We start from the raw sequence: 18,081 nt of genomic DNA, 5'->3' as shown, positions 1-18,081 counted from the left end.
TGTGTGTGTGTGTGTGTGTGTGTGTGTGTGTGTGTGTGTGTGTGTGTGTGTGCGTGTGTGTGTGCGCGCGCGCGTGCGTGTGCGTGTGCGCGTGTGCACGTGCACGTGTGTGTGTGTGAGAGAGAACATCTCTGAGCCAACCTGCTATTACAGTGTAGACAGATTTATTACCATCTGCCCAATGACATCAGCCAGCTATTCCTGGGGTTTGTGGGAATCAAAGTCCATTTTGAAGATCCCGATTAGGTCACTGGCTCCCTTTGTCTCCAAACATTTGATACTGATAAACGGATGGAGGCAAAAGAGGCAGGCGAGCCGAGATAGGCGGGAAGCGTCAGATCAATCATATTATCTGACATGATGCAATCTGAATGTTTGAAGCAGCAGTTGATCATGATCAGGACACTGGCCTATTCAGGGAAGGTGGCAGATATTTGCATTTTCCAGATGAGGCTTGTGCCAGCATGGTGGTATGACCTCACATGCTTATTTCAGTCTGAAAATGCAGAGATCAAAGAGGTGCAGATTGTAATGTTGCACATGAGGGTACTTACTAACAACAGGACTTGTCTTTGCAGCCAGGGGACTATTAAAAGTAATTCAGGATGCATAACCCCTGATAAAACCGCAAATATTAACGTTTACCCAGAGGTGGAGGAAGTACTCAGATATTACATTAAGTAAAAGTAGAAGTACCAGAGTGTAGGAATACTCTGTTTCAACTCAAAGTCTTGCAAACGATATGTACAAAAGCGTTGGCTTAAATATATAAAATATAATATATATGAACCCCTGGACCCCATGGTGGTTAAGTGGAAAGGTTGTGCAGTGAGGTGGATGGAAGCAGAAGATCTGAGAGTGTGGGGGGGTTTGTTGATGCGCAGGAGGTCGGAAAGGTATGGAGGAGTGAGAATGTGTTATGAAAGCTGGTAAAGGTGCAGCTAGTTTAAATGACTTTGTATCCTGCAGGGTAGCTTGTGATTTTACTCCAGGTGTAACTAAAGTCTTATTTAAGTGTTGATTATATTTCACATTATAAAGTAAAAGTACACGACTTACCTCTGAATTGTTGTGGAGTAGAAGTAAGAAGTGGCATAAAATGGAAATACTCAAGTCAAGTATCTCAACATTTTACTTAAGTACAGTACTTGAGTAAATGTAATTAGTTACTTCCCACCTCTGCGTTTACCCATTGATTTTTGAAAAGGTTCAAATAACAAGATATAACCAGTAGATAAATTGTTCACCTTAGATTTTGTAACATCTGGACAGAGTCTGGCAAGCTGTTTCATTCTGTTTCTAGTCTTTATTCTATGCTAAGCTAAGCTAGCTCATTTCAAAATATGTCTAACTATTCCTCTAAAAGAAAAGGGCTTTGCTCCCAGTTAATTGCAACAATTTATTATAATAACTTTCTTTCTTTTAGAAGAGAGATTGTAGCACACTGTTAATCAGCTGATTTACAAAGTATTCTTGAACATTTGAACTTCACGTTTCCTGTAAATGTTGAGGTGCCATGTGCTTAGCAACCACATCTAGCACAATGCGGCTCGTGGTGGAAATAATGACACACTGGTTGCCAGGCCCTGATGACGTTTGTGAAATTCACTTCTTTCTCTAACTTCTTTCTCAACACCATGACTGTGCAGTCAAACTGAAATGCATCACAAGTGCTCATAGTGTGCATTTCCTGAATTTTCTTTCACAAGTGAGCACTACATTTTAAAATAGTTATTGCCCCAATTGTGTCAGCAGTGTGTGATTTGGAAATAAAGGGTTTTCAAATTCCAGGTCAGGTCTCTCAGGAGTTAGTCCTGTGATGTGGGTGTTGATAATAGCTCCAGCTGAACATCCCAGTTCACTGTCACATGGCTGAACTGTTGGCAACCGTCCCCTATGCTGTTCCAGTTGTAGCTTCACACACAATAAGTTCCTGTTATAGTCTCATTGACTTATGCCAGAAAAACAAAAGCAAATAAAAGGCAACAGGCTCTGGGAAATCGCTCGTAAATTCATCACAGCTCTCCTTTTGTTGTGTCGAAAGCTTTCCTCCTCTGCTCCCCCTCCTCTTCTAACCGTGAGAGGGGCAGAATTTGCCCTTGCCCCGTCAATAGGCCACAGTGTGGAGAAATGTAAACAGCCTGTTGGAGCGGTGCCCAGGGTTGAAAAGTTTGCTGGTCATTTGCTGGCAGGGCCAACGACAAACAATGCCAGAAAGTACGTCATAAAGTCAGGAATCAAATGATTTATTCAAAGAGTCTTCTTGGCAATGTTCTATGGGCTACTATTAACTGTTGTATGATAAATGAACAATTTATAGATAATGATCTATTCCAGTAGCAGGAAGTACATAACTCCAGTACTGTACTTGTATTTAAGGTACTTATTTTTTACTTAAGTTTTCTGTTTTATGATACTTTGTACTTCTATTCTACTACATTTCAGAGAAAAACAAACTAGACAACTTTTACTCCACCGCATTTATAAAAGCTATGATTACTTAAGATATTCCGCAGTAAACAAATGATTTGCTCATAGATAAAATATTCATCAACACTATAGAAAGAAGTTAAAATCAGCTCCACCTTGACAAGCTACACTATTCAAGTATACTTATTCATGATCATAAATAATCAAATGGAAAGAGTTTTAAAGGTATGTTAGTGTGATCTGCTTTTAGTTCTTCCCAGAAGACAGCTGTGACACTGATCATGCTCTCAGCCATAAATAGACTCCATGCAATATTATAGAGTACTGCATGTGCCCGGCATGTTACGCTGGATTCACTGCCAACTATCACTGCCAACTATCACTGCCAACTATCATTGAAAGATTTTACACTTCAGATTATAAATGTCAATCCTCTATTTATATCACCTGTCTACAAACTGCTTCTGTTAAAGGGTGGAGACCGATTGGATCAGCCCTGCAAATACAATACAATAGAGTGGACTGTTACTAATGTGCATGCCATGGAAAATAAAGAAAGAAGAAGAAGAGTTTCTTTATTCAGCACTTCCTGCTCAGCAGTAGATGACTAATTAATGATTACACAAATATCATGTTCTTCCCTGTAAACTTACAGTAATGCTCTTTGGTAAAGTTCCTCAATCAGTATGATGACAAACATCTCTGATGATGGTGTAAAAATGTTCAAAGAATTCATGGCCTCACTTCACAAACCAGGTAAGACTACTCTACAATGTTTCTAGGCAACACACACAAGTTCCAGTTTGTGAATAATTGGTTAAGAATGAGTTGATAACAATGTTTCCACTATGGGGTTTTGTGGCTTCTCGTCAGTGGTGGTCTGATACTTCCCATAACTCAAAGAAATGAGACAAATAATGACATTGAGTAACACACACAGACAGAGAGAGCGAGAGAGAGAGAGAGAGAGAAGAGAGAGAGAAGAGAGAGAGAAGAGAGAGAGAGAGAGAGAGAGTTACCAGGAAGTTACCAGGAAATTGTAACTGATGATTGGTAGTTACACAGAAGTGGTGTGGCTCAACCAACACAGAAGTTTTACAGTACTATGATGACATAAAGGTAGGAAGGTAGGTAGGAAGTCAATCTAATATATGATAGAAGGCTAACAGGAATTAGATTGACCGATATACCAGGAACCTACGTAACTCAGATGATCAGTTATAGTTCCACTTTATTGAGATATCTCTTATGATTAATACTGTTGCACAACATAGGTTCCTCTTTCATACCTTTCTTTAATTCAGAATTCACGGTTCCAGTAAAAAACTGCTTTGTATTCTTTGTTTAACCTACCTATAATGGCAGATGATATTCAATAAACATGCTAATGCTGTCGGCTCAACCTGAGTTCACGGCTCACTCATTCAGCAAGCAATAAGCGGCGCCTTTGTAAATGCCAACACCACAAACAATGTAACATGATTGAGCTTTTAAAAGACCTCCCTACTCAGTAAAAATCTGCTTGACCAAACAGTTTCTAAATATTTAGTTAAATAACAGTTTTCTACTCTTTACCCCTGTTTCCAGGAGAGAGCCCAGCTTTTTTCCCCTCGTCCCCAGTGGGTTTACGGGAACCATGAGCTAGAGTATATTTCTGAGTCAGTGTGGGCAAACCTAAACAGCTGCCTTTTCCACTAAACAGTGGATTAGACCAACACGCTATCATGCGAGGCCTTGTCTCTTCCACTCAAAAAAGGTTACATTCATTGACTTTGCATGTGAGTTAGAACTCACTTGCTGCTTGTGTCATGCCTGGAGAATTAGGAGGATAAACATTTGAAAAGGGCTGTTTTACGTTTTTTAATTTAGATTCTAACAACCTACTAGAATTGACACACGCAGGATAACACACACAGAAACACATTTTTCATTGCCAAGCCTCACACCCTGAGCCTCAGAGCAACAGAGTGGAAAGCTTTCTCGTATCCAGCTCTCTTGGTCCTTCATCCGCCTTGCCTGACCCACCATTTCAGTGTTGACCTCTGGTATACACACTGTCTCCTATTGTTTATTTTTTTTAATTTTGTTTTATTTATTCTTATCTAACAAGTATTGACGTCTGTAGGCACTTACAGGACTTTCCCCCAGCATCTTCCTCCACACTATGCTTAAAAGTCATTTTTTTCCACTCTTTTAAAAGTGTAATTGACTTCAGAATTGACACTATACATGCTAAAAAGCCAAGTCAGCATGCTATAATAATGTGCATTGTGGTTGCTATGGGAACATGGTGATCTAAAAAATTAATGAGGGGGGGCTCTCATGCCCTTCGTCCTTTCTTTGACACGAATCATGGTCCCAGAGGAGAATTTTGAATGCTAAATACATGCCTCACAATGATGACACAATAGATTTTCTGGAAACAAGTAGTTTTACGAGGCCATCCCAGTGATGCCCTTCCCCCCCTATCCTGCTCTGAATGAGACAACACCTGACTCACCTCTGTAGACACAGCTGGCTTTTACCTAAACCCATCAGGCTCTGTGGCGTCAATCCGTTGCCCATAACCCCCTCCCTCTGTCCATCTCTTGGCCCAGGTTTGGTAAAATGAACACCACAAAAACGATGCTTTCTGCTGAGAAGTTTCAGAGGTATTTCTGCCTGACTTGAAGTTACAGGCCGTCTGCTATTTGATGAGTATTCGTGAGCTGGTTAAAGCCCAGCAATGCCTGACATGACACTATAGACTGGAGTTAGTCTACAGCACAATAACCACCTGAGGCTAATATGGTCATAGCTGAGTCAGCAAGCCAGGCGCCGATATGGATGGAATGAGCAGTCTATCAGTCACATGTTGCCAAAGATAAGTCTGTCTTCACATCAGGATTGGAGTCATCTTCCTTTAGACAGCCTAATGCTGATTACCAGATTATTGTAAAGCTGATAAAGATAGTTTTGGGAAGTGAAGGTCCAGGATGAGTTAGGTTCACGACAGGAAGTATCCAAATTAGGTCTTTAATAAATAGGATTAAGCTAAAAACTAAAAGTGGAAGAGGAATACTACTTCTTTTAACCTATTTTTTGCTTTTTAGTTAAATGTTTCAGTTCTGGGTGGATTACTATAAGAAACAGTCATTCAACATGACGGATACAATAATATAATAAATAGTTTGTAACACACTATAATATAGTTGTGAGGGGGGGGGCATTTAAAGTGTTTATCAAAACATTGCATTGAATTCATTTTACAACTAAAGTAATGTATCTTAAAAAGGCACACAGTACTTAATATCATATCATATGTGTTTATGTTGTCTATTATTACCAAATAATACACCAGCCTTCATTTACTTTGTGTGTGCCCACAGGAGGAGTTACAGTTTACATTAATGAATACTTATAACAATTACATTACGTTTTATTTATAGAGCGTGGGACAGTAAATTCATTGTTTTTATTTGTTTATGTGTACAAAATGATGTTTCATTTTGAGTGAGCCCTTACCAGATTTGAATGTGGACTTAGCCTACCAGGAAACAATAATCCAATAATTACTGCAGAGAAAAATAGACACAAAAATTCACAACATGGAGTATTTAATCATACGTTGCCCCTGGATACCAGCTGTTTATAATGGAAATGTAAGGCTTATGAATCTGGCGCCCTCTCTGGAGAACTGGTGCTCAGCATGTGAGCCACTATTACTGAGAATTTCTCAGAAACCGACTACACAATGCTGGACTGAATCATTACCTCATTGACGCTAAAGCAGAACTTCTGCCAAAAAAAGAGAACATATAATCAACCTCGATAGCTGTTTCTTAAACGCTCATAAACATAGGAGAAATATTGTATTATTTAAAGTGTTTATAAGACCGTAAATAGACCGACGCTGTTAACAAAGCATTGCTTGGAAAACTCCTCCTTAACTTCATTTTTGGAGGAACAGCGGGGGGAGGGCGCTTCTCATAGCAGGAATCTTTAACAAAAAACAAAAAAACATGCTTCCTGACAATCTGCCAAGAGGGAGGCTTTCCTGGAAGCGGAGGCGGAGTCTACTCTCGTTTATAATGGCTCCTCTGCTCATAGGCTTCACAAGTAACTCACAGCACAGCAGACAAGCACTCGGGCACATTCACACCGAGAAAAGTTATCAAAAAGTCTGAAAATTGTTGCCAAAAAAAAACGTTTGTATCATCCGGACAGACGCTGAACAGACATCTTTCCATCGATTTGGAATTATTCTTAAAGAGCGAGTTTGGAGAAACATTAAAGGTAAGCAAATGTTTTTTTTTTCAATACTTATTAATAATGTTTATGATCATATTAATTATGTTTTGCATGTTTATCTAAGTGAGTTTGTTGTGGTGAAGCCGGTATGCCGTGTAGATTGCGCAATTAGGATTAACATGTCTTTACTGGAACTGACCTGAGTCTCGAGGGCAGATTACACAAAAAAAGTTTCCCCGAAATGCCTGTAATTTACATGGACTCAATTAAGTCAACACGCTGTTGAAACCATGACTCCTCTTAAACACAGGATCATCCAGTTTGGGTCTTTTATTTAAAGCAGACACAAAAAGTCTTGGCGTCTGGAGAAATGTCCCCATCCTTAATATGGATGTTTAAACGCATGATGAAGAGAGCTTGCACATCTGGAAAATAAAGGTTTCCAGAGCTGCCTGAGCTGAGGAGTGTCTCATTAGACCTCAACATGAATAGCACAGCTCAGGGTTAATATTGTATGTCAATGTTAAACTTTTGAATTGCATTTGAATGTTTATTGTCACGTTTTCCACACTGAGCTCACATTTCCTCTCTTGTTTCCTTAGGTGTTCTGACAAACTTCCCTTCCACAACTACAACCCTCGGAGCCTCTTTTGGACCCTACCTCTTCTTCTCTTGTCTGTGTGGCACCCAGTGCTCCCCAGGCTGCCTAAAGAGCGGGCACAGCGCCATGGTAACTTACAGCAAGTTTGACTCCGCAATGAGCAGCAGCCTCTTGGACTCCAGCATGCGGCTGCCTCAGCGTTTTAAAACTTTCACCTCCAAAACCCAGTATCAGATGGTCCTCGCCACACTTCACAAGCTGCAGGAGAGTGGCTTCTATTGGGGGGCCATCACCGGGAAGGAGGCCAATGCCATGCTGGCGGCTGAGACCACCGGCACCTTCCTCATCAGAGACAGCTCCGACAACCGGCACCTGTACGCCCTCAGTGTCAAAACGGCGTCAGGCACCAAGAACCTTCGGATCCAATGTGATTCTTCCTCTTTCTACCTGCAAACAGACCCTAAGAACATTCAGTCTGTTCCACACTTTGACTGTGTCCTCAAGCTGATCCACTTCTACATGCCTCAGAGCAAAGTGAATGCTCGCAGTGGGAATATGTACTACATTTACTCTGGAGGAGAGAAGATTCCTCTGGAGCTCATCAAACCTCTCTCCTGTAACCTATCCACCTTGCAGCACTTGTGCAGGAAAACAGTCAATGGACATTTGGACATTTCTTCTAAAAGAGACCAACTTCCTCATCCCATCAGGGAGTTCCTCCAGGAATATGAGGCTCCTATCTAAAGTGGACTGATGCTCTTGAAGGGGCAAAGACTAAAAAGGAACCGTATGGTTTCAGTGCAGCTATTAAAGACACACGCTGTGGAATGAAGCAGAGACAGTCAAGCCCAAGTTCGTGCTTGTGAAAAGGAGCAGTTTATTGTACTGACAAGATGTGTGTTGGTCTCACAGAAAAGTGGGCAACAAAAGCCCAAGAGAAGAGAAGAGAGAGCTGCTGTAATATTGTGGTATGAAAGAGAGTGAACCCTCACTGATGACATACATTTTACTGAAAACTGAGGTGAAGCTTACAGTCAGATGTCTACAGTCTGATGACACACAGGTTCCCTCTGCTGCTGCTTACCTAATGTGCTGTGAGGCTGTCGAGCTCACACACATCAGACTCAGAAAATCGGCCATCCATTAAAGCTGGACAGGCTCTTACGGTCAGGCTGTTTTTTGCTGACCTCGGATGATAATCTTGGACGTATTAGACGCGTCCGTCAAGCATCCTGGCATCTCTGACCAGTTTGGAAATTCCCAGACAATGGAAACTTAGCTGAGTGGACACTGATGGCTTCCTTGGTGCATATTTGTAACAGCCACCATGGAAAAATGACTTAAAGTAATCTAACAAGTTGTGGAAAGAAGACATGTTTCTGATATTTTGTTTAGATGAAGGGTTTATGCCAAACTTGCCTGAACTAGACAACAGTTTGTTGTATTACAAACATGACTGAACCCTAGAGGATCTTACTTGAGAGAACAGTACTACTGCTTAATATGGCTTTAGTGCTGAAAAATATATGTATACCAAAATATGTGGAAGTATTTTTGGCACAGATAGCATTGCCATTGCTTGCAGATGAATGTATTAAAAATGGTATCTGTCTTTTCCCGTGAAGGAAAAGAGTCATAATGTATCTTATTTTCATGATTTAACATGAGTGAAGATTATTTTTCTTGTGCTGTCTTTTATAAAGATGTACTTTTGCCAGCCAAACCACTGGCTACGGATGCTTGAATATATTTGTTTGACGAAGCAAGCAGACTGATACAACTTTGCACTTATTTATATTTGTAAAAGAACATTTCATTAATTTATAATAAAAGAGCACTATTTTTCTATGAAATGAGATCTCATTGTTTGATTTGTTTTATGATCACTGACATTTTTTCCACAGGCAGACTAAAGGTACTGAGTGTAACATTCTACATGTTATATTCTTGGCTTTTAGGATACATTTAGTAAAGAGCACATTAGGTTTCATTAATTTGCTACAGAGGTTAGGTCACAAGTTCACTTTGTTTTATGATTTCCTCCTACATTTTTGAATGTCACTATCTTCACCTAAACCCCAGATTACAAGCCACATCTCTAAATGACACAGCACATTTAGAGATACCCTAAACGCAAACAGATGTCATTACGTTATAAGCGATATTTTTCTAATGTAAAGATATGTTTTGTGGGAAACAATGCTATCTTATTAGTTTTGCCTTCAAACAGAATACAAATATATTTTTGGTAGGCTGATAACTTCTTCCTGTAACAAAGCAGTTGAACAGCTGCTTCACACGAAATACAGCAGAACTGTAAAATAACCTCCCTCTTCTAGGGAAGTACGAGCTGACTCCTTTGAATCAGGTGTGACTCAAAGGATTCTCTGTATGTAAGCGTGGCCTAACATGCCCTCACATGTAAATACATAATGATGTCTGCTTACAGTAAATCATAAATGCCTCTGAGAAGTGTACAACTTCTCAGAAATGTCCCCGCCCTGTATACATGCAAACAGTACATACTCAATTAAAATATGTCAACACCCGTGCTTCAGTACATAGGAATTATTATGGGAACAACGTGTTCCTAACGTGTCTGGTGTTCTGTCTGTTCACCTGCACATCGCATGACCTCAGACAACCTAACCGCAGCGCTTATCAAGAAATATGTCAAACCTCTCCCTCCGCCCCATTTGAGAATGATGGTAATAATTATATTTAGAACTACACATACACACTACACACCTGTGCTCAATGGCCCTCTTCAAGTGCCTTGTTGTATCTGCGTGAGTGGTTTCAATATATAGTCTCTCTAACATCCGGAAAAAAAAAAAAAAATCCTTTCTTTGTCATATTTTATAAAACAAGAACATATTTTATTTGGTAATTTCTGTAACCAAACTGAAATCAGGAATGTCTCTGTTTGTGGGTTGATGGCCCTAAATGTATGTGCACACTGCAAATGTGAGCTTTTCCTTGATATGTGTCCTTTAACTAGTACTATGACAGTTACTTTTAAACATGATTTTATACATGTTTCAAAAGTCTATAAAAACCCAATGCACAACTTCAGTATGCTATCCCAAATAAGAAATAGGTCTAACAGAGGGTCTAACCTCCCTGGCATTATTACTGCATGAAGTATACCATAACAAAAACATAAGAAAAAGATAATTCAGAATTTGGTGTAATAACAATGCTCTAAATGTATGTCTGTTAGACTGAATTGTGACGAAGGGACTGCTAATTAAATGATTTTGATTATGATTTATTGAAAACTACCATCCCAGATAAGACATCTTTATGATAAATGCATGGACCCCTTATGTCTAAACTGTATATAACATTAATAGCCACTACAGCCAGGAACACATTTACGGCAAACCGCTAAAATAATGGATGAACGGGAATTTGCAATAACCTCCACGTCCAACATAATTACAGGAATCAGCCCCTGCTCCACCTGCTTCCACGGCACTTTATTGTTTCCTCCCTGCCTAAGGGCCTCAGTGCACAGGGTTCACAGACATGAGGGGTCTCTGAGGTGATTTGTGCTCTGTAAGTCGTACATAAAACTGCATTACTCTTCTCAGTGATGTCCTAATTTGAAACAAACATGGTTCTCCTGAAGTATAGTCATGGGCCCCTTACTAGCGTAATGAATGCCTCATACTTTCTGAGAAATTATTTGCCTTCCATGTAAAACAGGAAATACCCCCACCCGGATTATTCAACAACTAAACAATCAGAGAATAATGGAAACATGATGAACTGCATTTTCTCCTGTTGAACTTCTTTACAGGGGATGATAGCAGAATAAGACTGGAAGTTCTGAGTGGATTTCTTTGTGTATATTAGTACCAAATATTAGCAGGCTGTTGCAAAAATGCAGAACAAGAATAACAAAACATCACTTCACTCCAGATTCCCTGTTAGTCTGAACTCCAACTAACACACAAGGGAGATACATGGACTATAGCACAAGAAAACATGTGCATGCTTCTGTAAAGTGTATTATGGGTTTAGTGTTTTAGTGGTTTAGTTATCTCAATTTTAGTATTGTTGTAATATTGAATGAGAAGTATAAATACCTTTTCATTCATGCATTAAGTGCCTTCAAAACCAGTGGAAACCAGTCTAACCTTTATGGGGAGGGCTATTAAAAGCATGCAGGCTGGCTCAGGAGAAATTCTCTGGTAGTCCGTGGTCATGTGGTTCCAGAGAATAGCTCACACAGAGTCAGAGCACTGAGCATGCAAGCCTGATACTGTTTTGAAAAGCTTCCACTTCAGGCTTTTCTCAATAAATATTAACGTGTTGTTCCCAGCTGTTCTCAAATCCAGCCAAACAGTTTGCACAAAATACAGAACGGGTGAAAATGATAGCATTCCTAGTAACTCATTACACTGCATTAAGTTTTCCATTTGTTAAAAGACATTTTGAGGCACACTGGAACCTTTTGTATGTTAATTGTGTTGATTATTTCATGTAGATAGCTTTAAAGCATTTATATTGGGCTAGTTTTTGGCTACAACGCGCAAAATACACTTCTTGTTTCTGGTTATTATCATTCTTAACAATTCACGTTAAGCCTTATCTGGCCAAACAGGAGACCGTTTTTATTAATTGTAGGATAAATACATTTTAATCTATCACATTTTAAATATTGCATTTAGAATACCTTGTTTTTTTTGTTTTTTAAAGTGTAATGTTTGTACAAATCAGACACCAGCTGTTTACAAATGTACCAATTTCCCTGCAGAAATGTACCAGAACTTAGACAGATTTATTATAATACAAAAAGGTGGTTAGATGTAATTTTAGATTTATAATAAATACAAACAGCCAAGTATGAAAATACATTAACACCAGCCTCTTGTTTGTATTATCAGGACATGGGATTTTATGGGCTTAAGTATTGCTAGGTCGACATCCGACATTATTAAAGTGTACACTTCCACAAACAGCAAATAAACAAACATGATTAATACTCACAAACATGGTTAAACACATGGATTTGAATTTGGCCATGTGATGTGTCTTTAAAACTATATTAATGATATGTAAAAAGCTTGTTCCACTTATATATCATCCTATGTATGCACTCTGGCACCAAAGCACAATAAAGATAACATTTTCGTAGGACGATTGGACTGAACTTTAGTCTTTTATTCATGAGAAAGCATAATTTAAAGATACCCCCAACAAGGACAGAAGTTACTGTAAATGGTCAGGTAATTTTGCATAGTCTGATTATCCAATTATATTCAAAACACTTCCAGTTAAGTTTTGATTCCAAGCATGTGACTGGAACATTTCCATAAACATAACTTGTTGCATCGCTGAGCTAGCCTGTTTTGCATCTCTCCCATGAGGTTTTGACAGGATGCCTGTCAATCAAGACTCGGAAGTTAAGTCTTGCAAGCTAAACAGACATAATTATATAAAAAAAGAGACAAAACAGACAAGCAAGGGCTCCTGATATCACTGTGGGTCATTTGTAGCATTGTTTCTAGCATTAGAATATGGCAGAGCTAATGTCAGATAATCAGCAGCAGATATGTTCCTTTTGAATGGCTTGTTTTCTCTTTATTAGATAGAGAGGACAGATAGACAGGAAAGGGGAAGAGGAGGAGGAAGAGAAGAAGACATTCAGTAAACGGCCATGGGTCGGATCTGAACCCGATGCGGAATAAGGACTTGACCCTGGAACATGTGGCGCCAGCAGGCAAGCCACCTGCGCCCCATGAATAATCTTTAAAAAGAGATTTCTGGACCATCCCCACCGAAATCCAGCCTCACAGTTTCTGAATCAAAGTGCATATGAGACTGTCTGATGTTTCTTTTTTTTATAAAGGAACTGGTTGTTCTGAGGGAACTACAGAGAGAGTTTGAATTGTTAGTTCCTCAGTTAACTGGGCTACCGTTGTGTGCAGGTATAGTCATTTTTCCAACTCCCAAATATTTGTGTTGCAAATAATGAGAAAGGTTACCTCTTACTGAAAATGAATCCAGTTTAATTCTACACCATATAGCTGCAATGTAATATTTACATTAATATATTCTGCAACATAGGGGAAGTAGGACTATTATATTACTATACAATACACTAAAATACCTTAAGCATTGTTGGGAAAATACTGAATGTACTCTTCCAATATCAGAGTAGCACATGATAACAAAGGCCCTACGTAGCTGTGTACGTAACAGGATGTATGATTACCTAGAAGAGCGTCAGGACACACTGTTTTAGGAATATGATAGCTATACGATTAACATGATGATTCAGCCTCTATGGAGATAGACATATGACAAGCATGATCATTTCTGACGTGGGCCTTAGCTAATCTAAACTAAACATTGTATACTGCTTTGAACCAGTATTCCTCCATCTTGTGAAGTGTAACACCCTCTCTTGTATATGAACATGTGAAGGACACTGTTCAGGAACTAGTTGTACCATATGCTCTGTATGTGATGACTATACTTCCATTCTTGCAAGGATTAATAAATACATCCTGATATTGAAGCTCAAGCCGGTGACGAGTGATATTTTTCTAACAAGCATGGGTACCATTTTACAATAAGACTACCCTTATAAAGGATTCATAAAGGGTTTATAATTAGGTTATGAATTAGGTTGTAAACACTTTATTTATCATCAAGAACCATTTATAAACCAGTTCTAACATAGTTTTCATACATCAACACAGGAGTGATTCTACAATTTAGGGTACATTCCATGTCCATTGATGTCCATTGATGATAATTATAATTATTCTAAGTATTTTCTTCAAAAATATCATATTTTGCCTATTATTGGAAAGCATGTTATAATATCACACAAACATTATGTGTATCCTATGCTTTATTTAGCTTGAAATGTGTCATGATGTTCTTAAATTGTCAATTTTTGCTCTGTCCGTTTTTCAGTTGAGGGTGTCTTGGTTTCAAAATAATGAATAAAAACCATTAAAGTAAATTAAAAAAAGTATTCATTTATTTCAAAAGTCTAAATACTAAAGAATAATAACATCTTTTTAATTGATTTCCTCCTTTAAATAATTTAAATATCTTAATATATGAATGTCCGCAAAAGTTCTGTCAACTATGTTACTAAGAGAACTCCCCCCTTTAACTCAAAAATGGTTTGTCCCAATACCATGTCACCAGCATCACATGATGCCATGTTCCTCTTTGGCAGACATTTTGAACACACTGTGGTGATTGTCCTCTAATTTTTTTACAATATTTTATGTATAATAGCACATGGTCAATTAATATACTCATTGACAATCAACAATGTTACGTACATTGTTATGGTTTACAATTGTTTAATGATTTTAATTCAATTATATGTTCAAATGTGATGTTAACCTGTTCAAGAAAATGACATGTGGTCATCCAAGCAAGGCCTACCATTGAAATGATGGGTCAAAATAGGGAAATTGTCAACTAAGTTACCTGTCAACTGAGTTACCCAGTACTGTAATAACTGTAGTAACTTAGTTGACAGGTAACCTAGTTGACAATTTGTAGGACATGTAGACATCATTACACATCATTATCAATGGAATTTTGCACTTCTGCCTTGAAATGAACATAGTGCTGATGGTTAATAATGTGTCCAGTCAACTATTTTATTTGCGTCAAATGTTTGACTTTCATTGTCAACTATGTTGCACCTCATTTTTTCAAATTTAAAATATCTAAAATAGTGCTTCTGATATCCTTTATAGTATAATGTATATCTACACAGGTTGGAGTTTTACATGACATCTCTTAAAACTATCAAAATGACCTGTATGGTAGTTTTATAATACAAAATATCCCTAAACTTAATGACAGTGCTGAACATATCACATGAAAAAACAAAACTTTAATACGATTATTTTTTAAACTTTAAAAAATCTTAGGATATATGGTAGAATAGACTCAAGAGCCTTTCAAATGTGATTTTACTTGAAGTGCAGGACTTAATCAAATGATTGTAATGACATCAAGTTTGTCCGTAACATAGTTGACAAACTGAGTAGTGAAAACATCCTTTCCCTTAAAATAAAATAAAATAAAAAAATGTTTAAGCTTTGCAACTAGTGGATATGTTACACTGAAGAATATACTAACTTGAACCACTGATTGTTCTATTGAGAAAGAACACTTTCTTTGTACTGTTTTGTTGATGTGAAATGCACCCTAAATTATAGAATCACTCATAGGCTCACTATTTGGCAAGATGACTAAGCCTTACATTGGCTTAGCGAGAATCAACTCAGTGAGCAACAGATACCAAGGATGCTGGCTGATGAAGAAGACAAAGTAAGCTAAGTAGCCAATATAAGACTTAGCAGTACAGATAAATGTGGGCTCACTATTTGGCAAGCAACCGGTCACAGTTGCCCTGTTTATCTCATGTCTTATAAAAGCTTATTAATGATTTATAAAGTGTTCACAACCTGATTAATAAATTAATTACAAACTATTCGTAAACTCTTTATAAGGGTAGTCTTATTGTAAAGTGGTACCCAAGCATACCAGTACACTGCATTCATTTTTGTAAAGTTGTGAAAACAGCTTTAAAATCCTCCTTATCGGAAGCCTCACTGAATCCTGAACGCTGCAGACATGCATGTTACATTCATATTGTGCTTTTATCTGTATGTGCGTCTGGTCATTTTGCCTCATTTGCTCTCTTTCACCTCAGAAACACGTGAGTCTGCAACCCCATTGGAGCTTCTGAGCGAGTGGTAGAGAAAAAGTGAAAGCCTGCTTCCCGCTCGTCTTTCCAGTCTCTCAGTGTGTTTACAATTCCACAACTGCTGGTTGCCTTGGAGACATGTCAATGAGCTCCAGATGCCAGATACGAGAGCCAACCACGGAGAAGCAGTGAGTCACCGTCACCAAGGCCCGCAAGTCCCGCCCTCCGCCTGTTCTCCGGGCACGCTCCTCCTGTTCCTCCTCCAGGCCTCCAGATTTACTGTTAGCACTCCACTTCCCTGTGCTCTGCTCCAGTCCTCGGCCTGCCTGTAAAACTATAAATCTGCGCCTCCATCTTTTATTATTTGATCCTGAATCCTTTGCCACTTCAGCAGCTCTTTTTGCAGACTGTTTTATCACTGTTCTGCGTTGCCTCAGAAGAATGCCTTCCAAGCAGAGAAGAGAACAAACTGATGGAGCAGGAATAAATATGAGGTAATGCTACAGTACATAATTAGAAAGCTCTGACGCAATTGTGCACGAGCTCTTGTGGCAGTTTCCAAAATAACCATGGCTATTTATGTCACAAGGATCCCGGATTTCAAGTTAGCATTACACAAAGAACATATAGGCAAGGCAAGTTCATTTATATAGCAACTTTCAACACAAGGCAATTCAAAGTGCTTTACAAAAATGAAAGACATTAAGAGCATTTAAAAACACTCATTTAAAAGCAAAGATAATAAAACATGAATAACAAAGGTACATGAATACAGATTACAGTGCAGTGTGAGATACACACATCTGAAATGTTTAGGTCTGACTCTCAATCATTGCTAATGTTTTAGCAGAAATAGTTTTCTTTGACCTCCCTTTCTTTCTACTTTCTTTTTTTAACTTATCCTTTAGTTATTTCAAGTGTTTCATGCTAAACGCCTTTGGAAAATTCTGATCTGCAACCCAATATTCTCGCGTTGCTCGCTTCAAAAGTTGAGAAAAGAACCAATCACATTAATCTCCCGCCCCGGACACACCATGCGGCTTGTATTGGCATATGATTTGATTGGCTGACGCTTCCGTCGAAGCTTGAAAAGTTGAACTTTTCTCAACTTTCAGCGCGAGCAACGGAGGCAAAGTGACGCGACGGAACCACAATGCAGTTCGGCAAAGTGTGACGTCACCCCATTCAAAGTGAATTGGAAGCGGCTCCGTTGAAGCAACGCGTGCGTTGAAGCTTGCTCCATTTTTTGGAATATGAGGAAATGACCTGCGGTGTGTCTCTCCCAGCATACACACGGTTTGATTGGCTGCATAAATGGGATTTGATTGGCTGACGCTTCCACCGAAGCTTCAGAAGCTTCAAAAGTTGAACATTGCTCAACTTTTGCAGCCTGAAACGCCAGCAAAGCTCCGCTCTGCTTCCCACAATGCAGTTCGGCGAAAAGTGAGGCAAAGTGACGTCACCCCATTCAAAGTGAATGGGCAGAAGCGTTGGAAGATTTTTTTAACGCTGCTGTGTGGACGTACCGTTAAGGTCCTTTCAGTATTTCTACTAATCACTTAAGCATACAATAGTGACTTTTGACTTTAGCTTTGTCATTTTTTTTGTTTTGTTATATTTAGACTAATATATATTAATTATCAAGGTCGTAGTTAGCATGTTTTTGCTATACTGAATGATGTATAAATATTTGACTGGAAACCAGCTTCACAAGTATCAACAGGCCACCTTGGTAATTTGACTCTTGTTACACAATTTGTTCTTTTAGGATGGGTTTGACGTAAAGATCCTACTTTGAGTCACACAATAGCCACAATCACTCTGCGTCACAGCGTGATACCACACACCTTCACAGTGATCTAACACTTGGCACATTCAGCACAGATATCCTCTCTGGGTACAGTGTGACCAGATAAGGCATTTATTTTGTTTCATTAGTACAAAGTCAGTTCAGGTAAATCAGTTCAGGTTTTTCTTTCTTTACTGCATTTCCTGAAACTGAAATAACAGTTGCAAAGCTTGTTATTGTGAAGTGGTGCACTGAAAAGTAAACAATGTCAGCTGAAGAGAAATCCCTAACAGTCCTCCTACTCTGCCGGGAAACACCCTCTGAGTCACT

The 18,081-nt window shown here is 38.8% G+C and overlaps 1 protein-coding gene across 1 annotated transcript; it reads left to right on the top strand.

The window, feature by feature from the left end:
- The first annotated feature begins 6,520 nt into the window (after positions 1-6,520).
- socs3a (suppressor of cytokine signaling 3a) lies at positions 6,521-9,117 on the top strand. Its single transcript, XM_034143733.1, has 2 exons — positions 6,521-6,705; positions 7,263-9,117. Exon 2 carries the CDS (start codon positions 7,388-7,390, stop codon positions 8,003-8,005), a length of 618 nt encoding a protein of 205 aa, XP_033999624.1. The 5' UTR covers positions 6,521-6,705; positions 7,263-7,387; the 3' UTR covers positions 8,006-9,117.
- Positions 9,118-18,081: the final 8,964 nt, after the last annotated feature.

The sequence above is a fragment of the Trematomus bernacchii genome, unplaced genomic scaffold, assembly GCF_902827165.1.
Source record: "Trematomus bernacchii unplaced genomic scaffold, fTreBer1.1, whole genome shotgun sequence".
Lineage (NCBI taxonomy): Eukaryota > Metazoa > Chordata > Actinopteri > Perciformes > Nototheniidae > Trematomus > Trematomus bernacchii.
The sequence above is the reverse complement of the archived record's forward strand: the minus strand, read 5'-3'. Positions and strand labels throughout refer to the sequence as shown.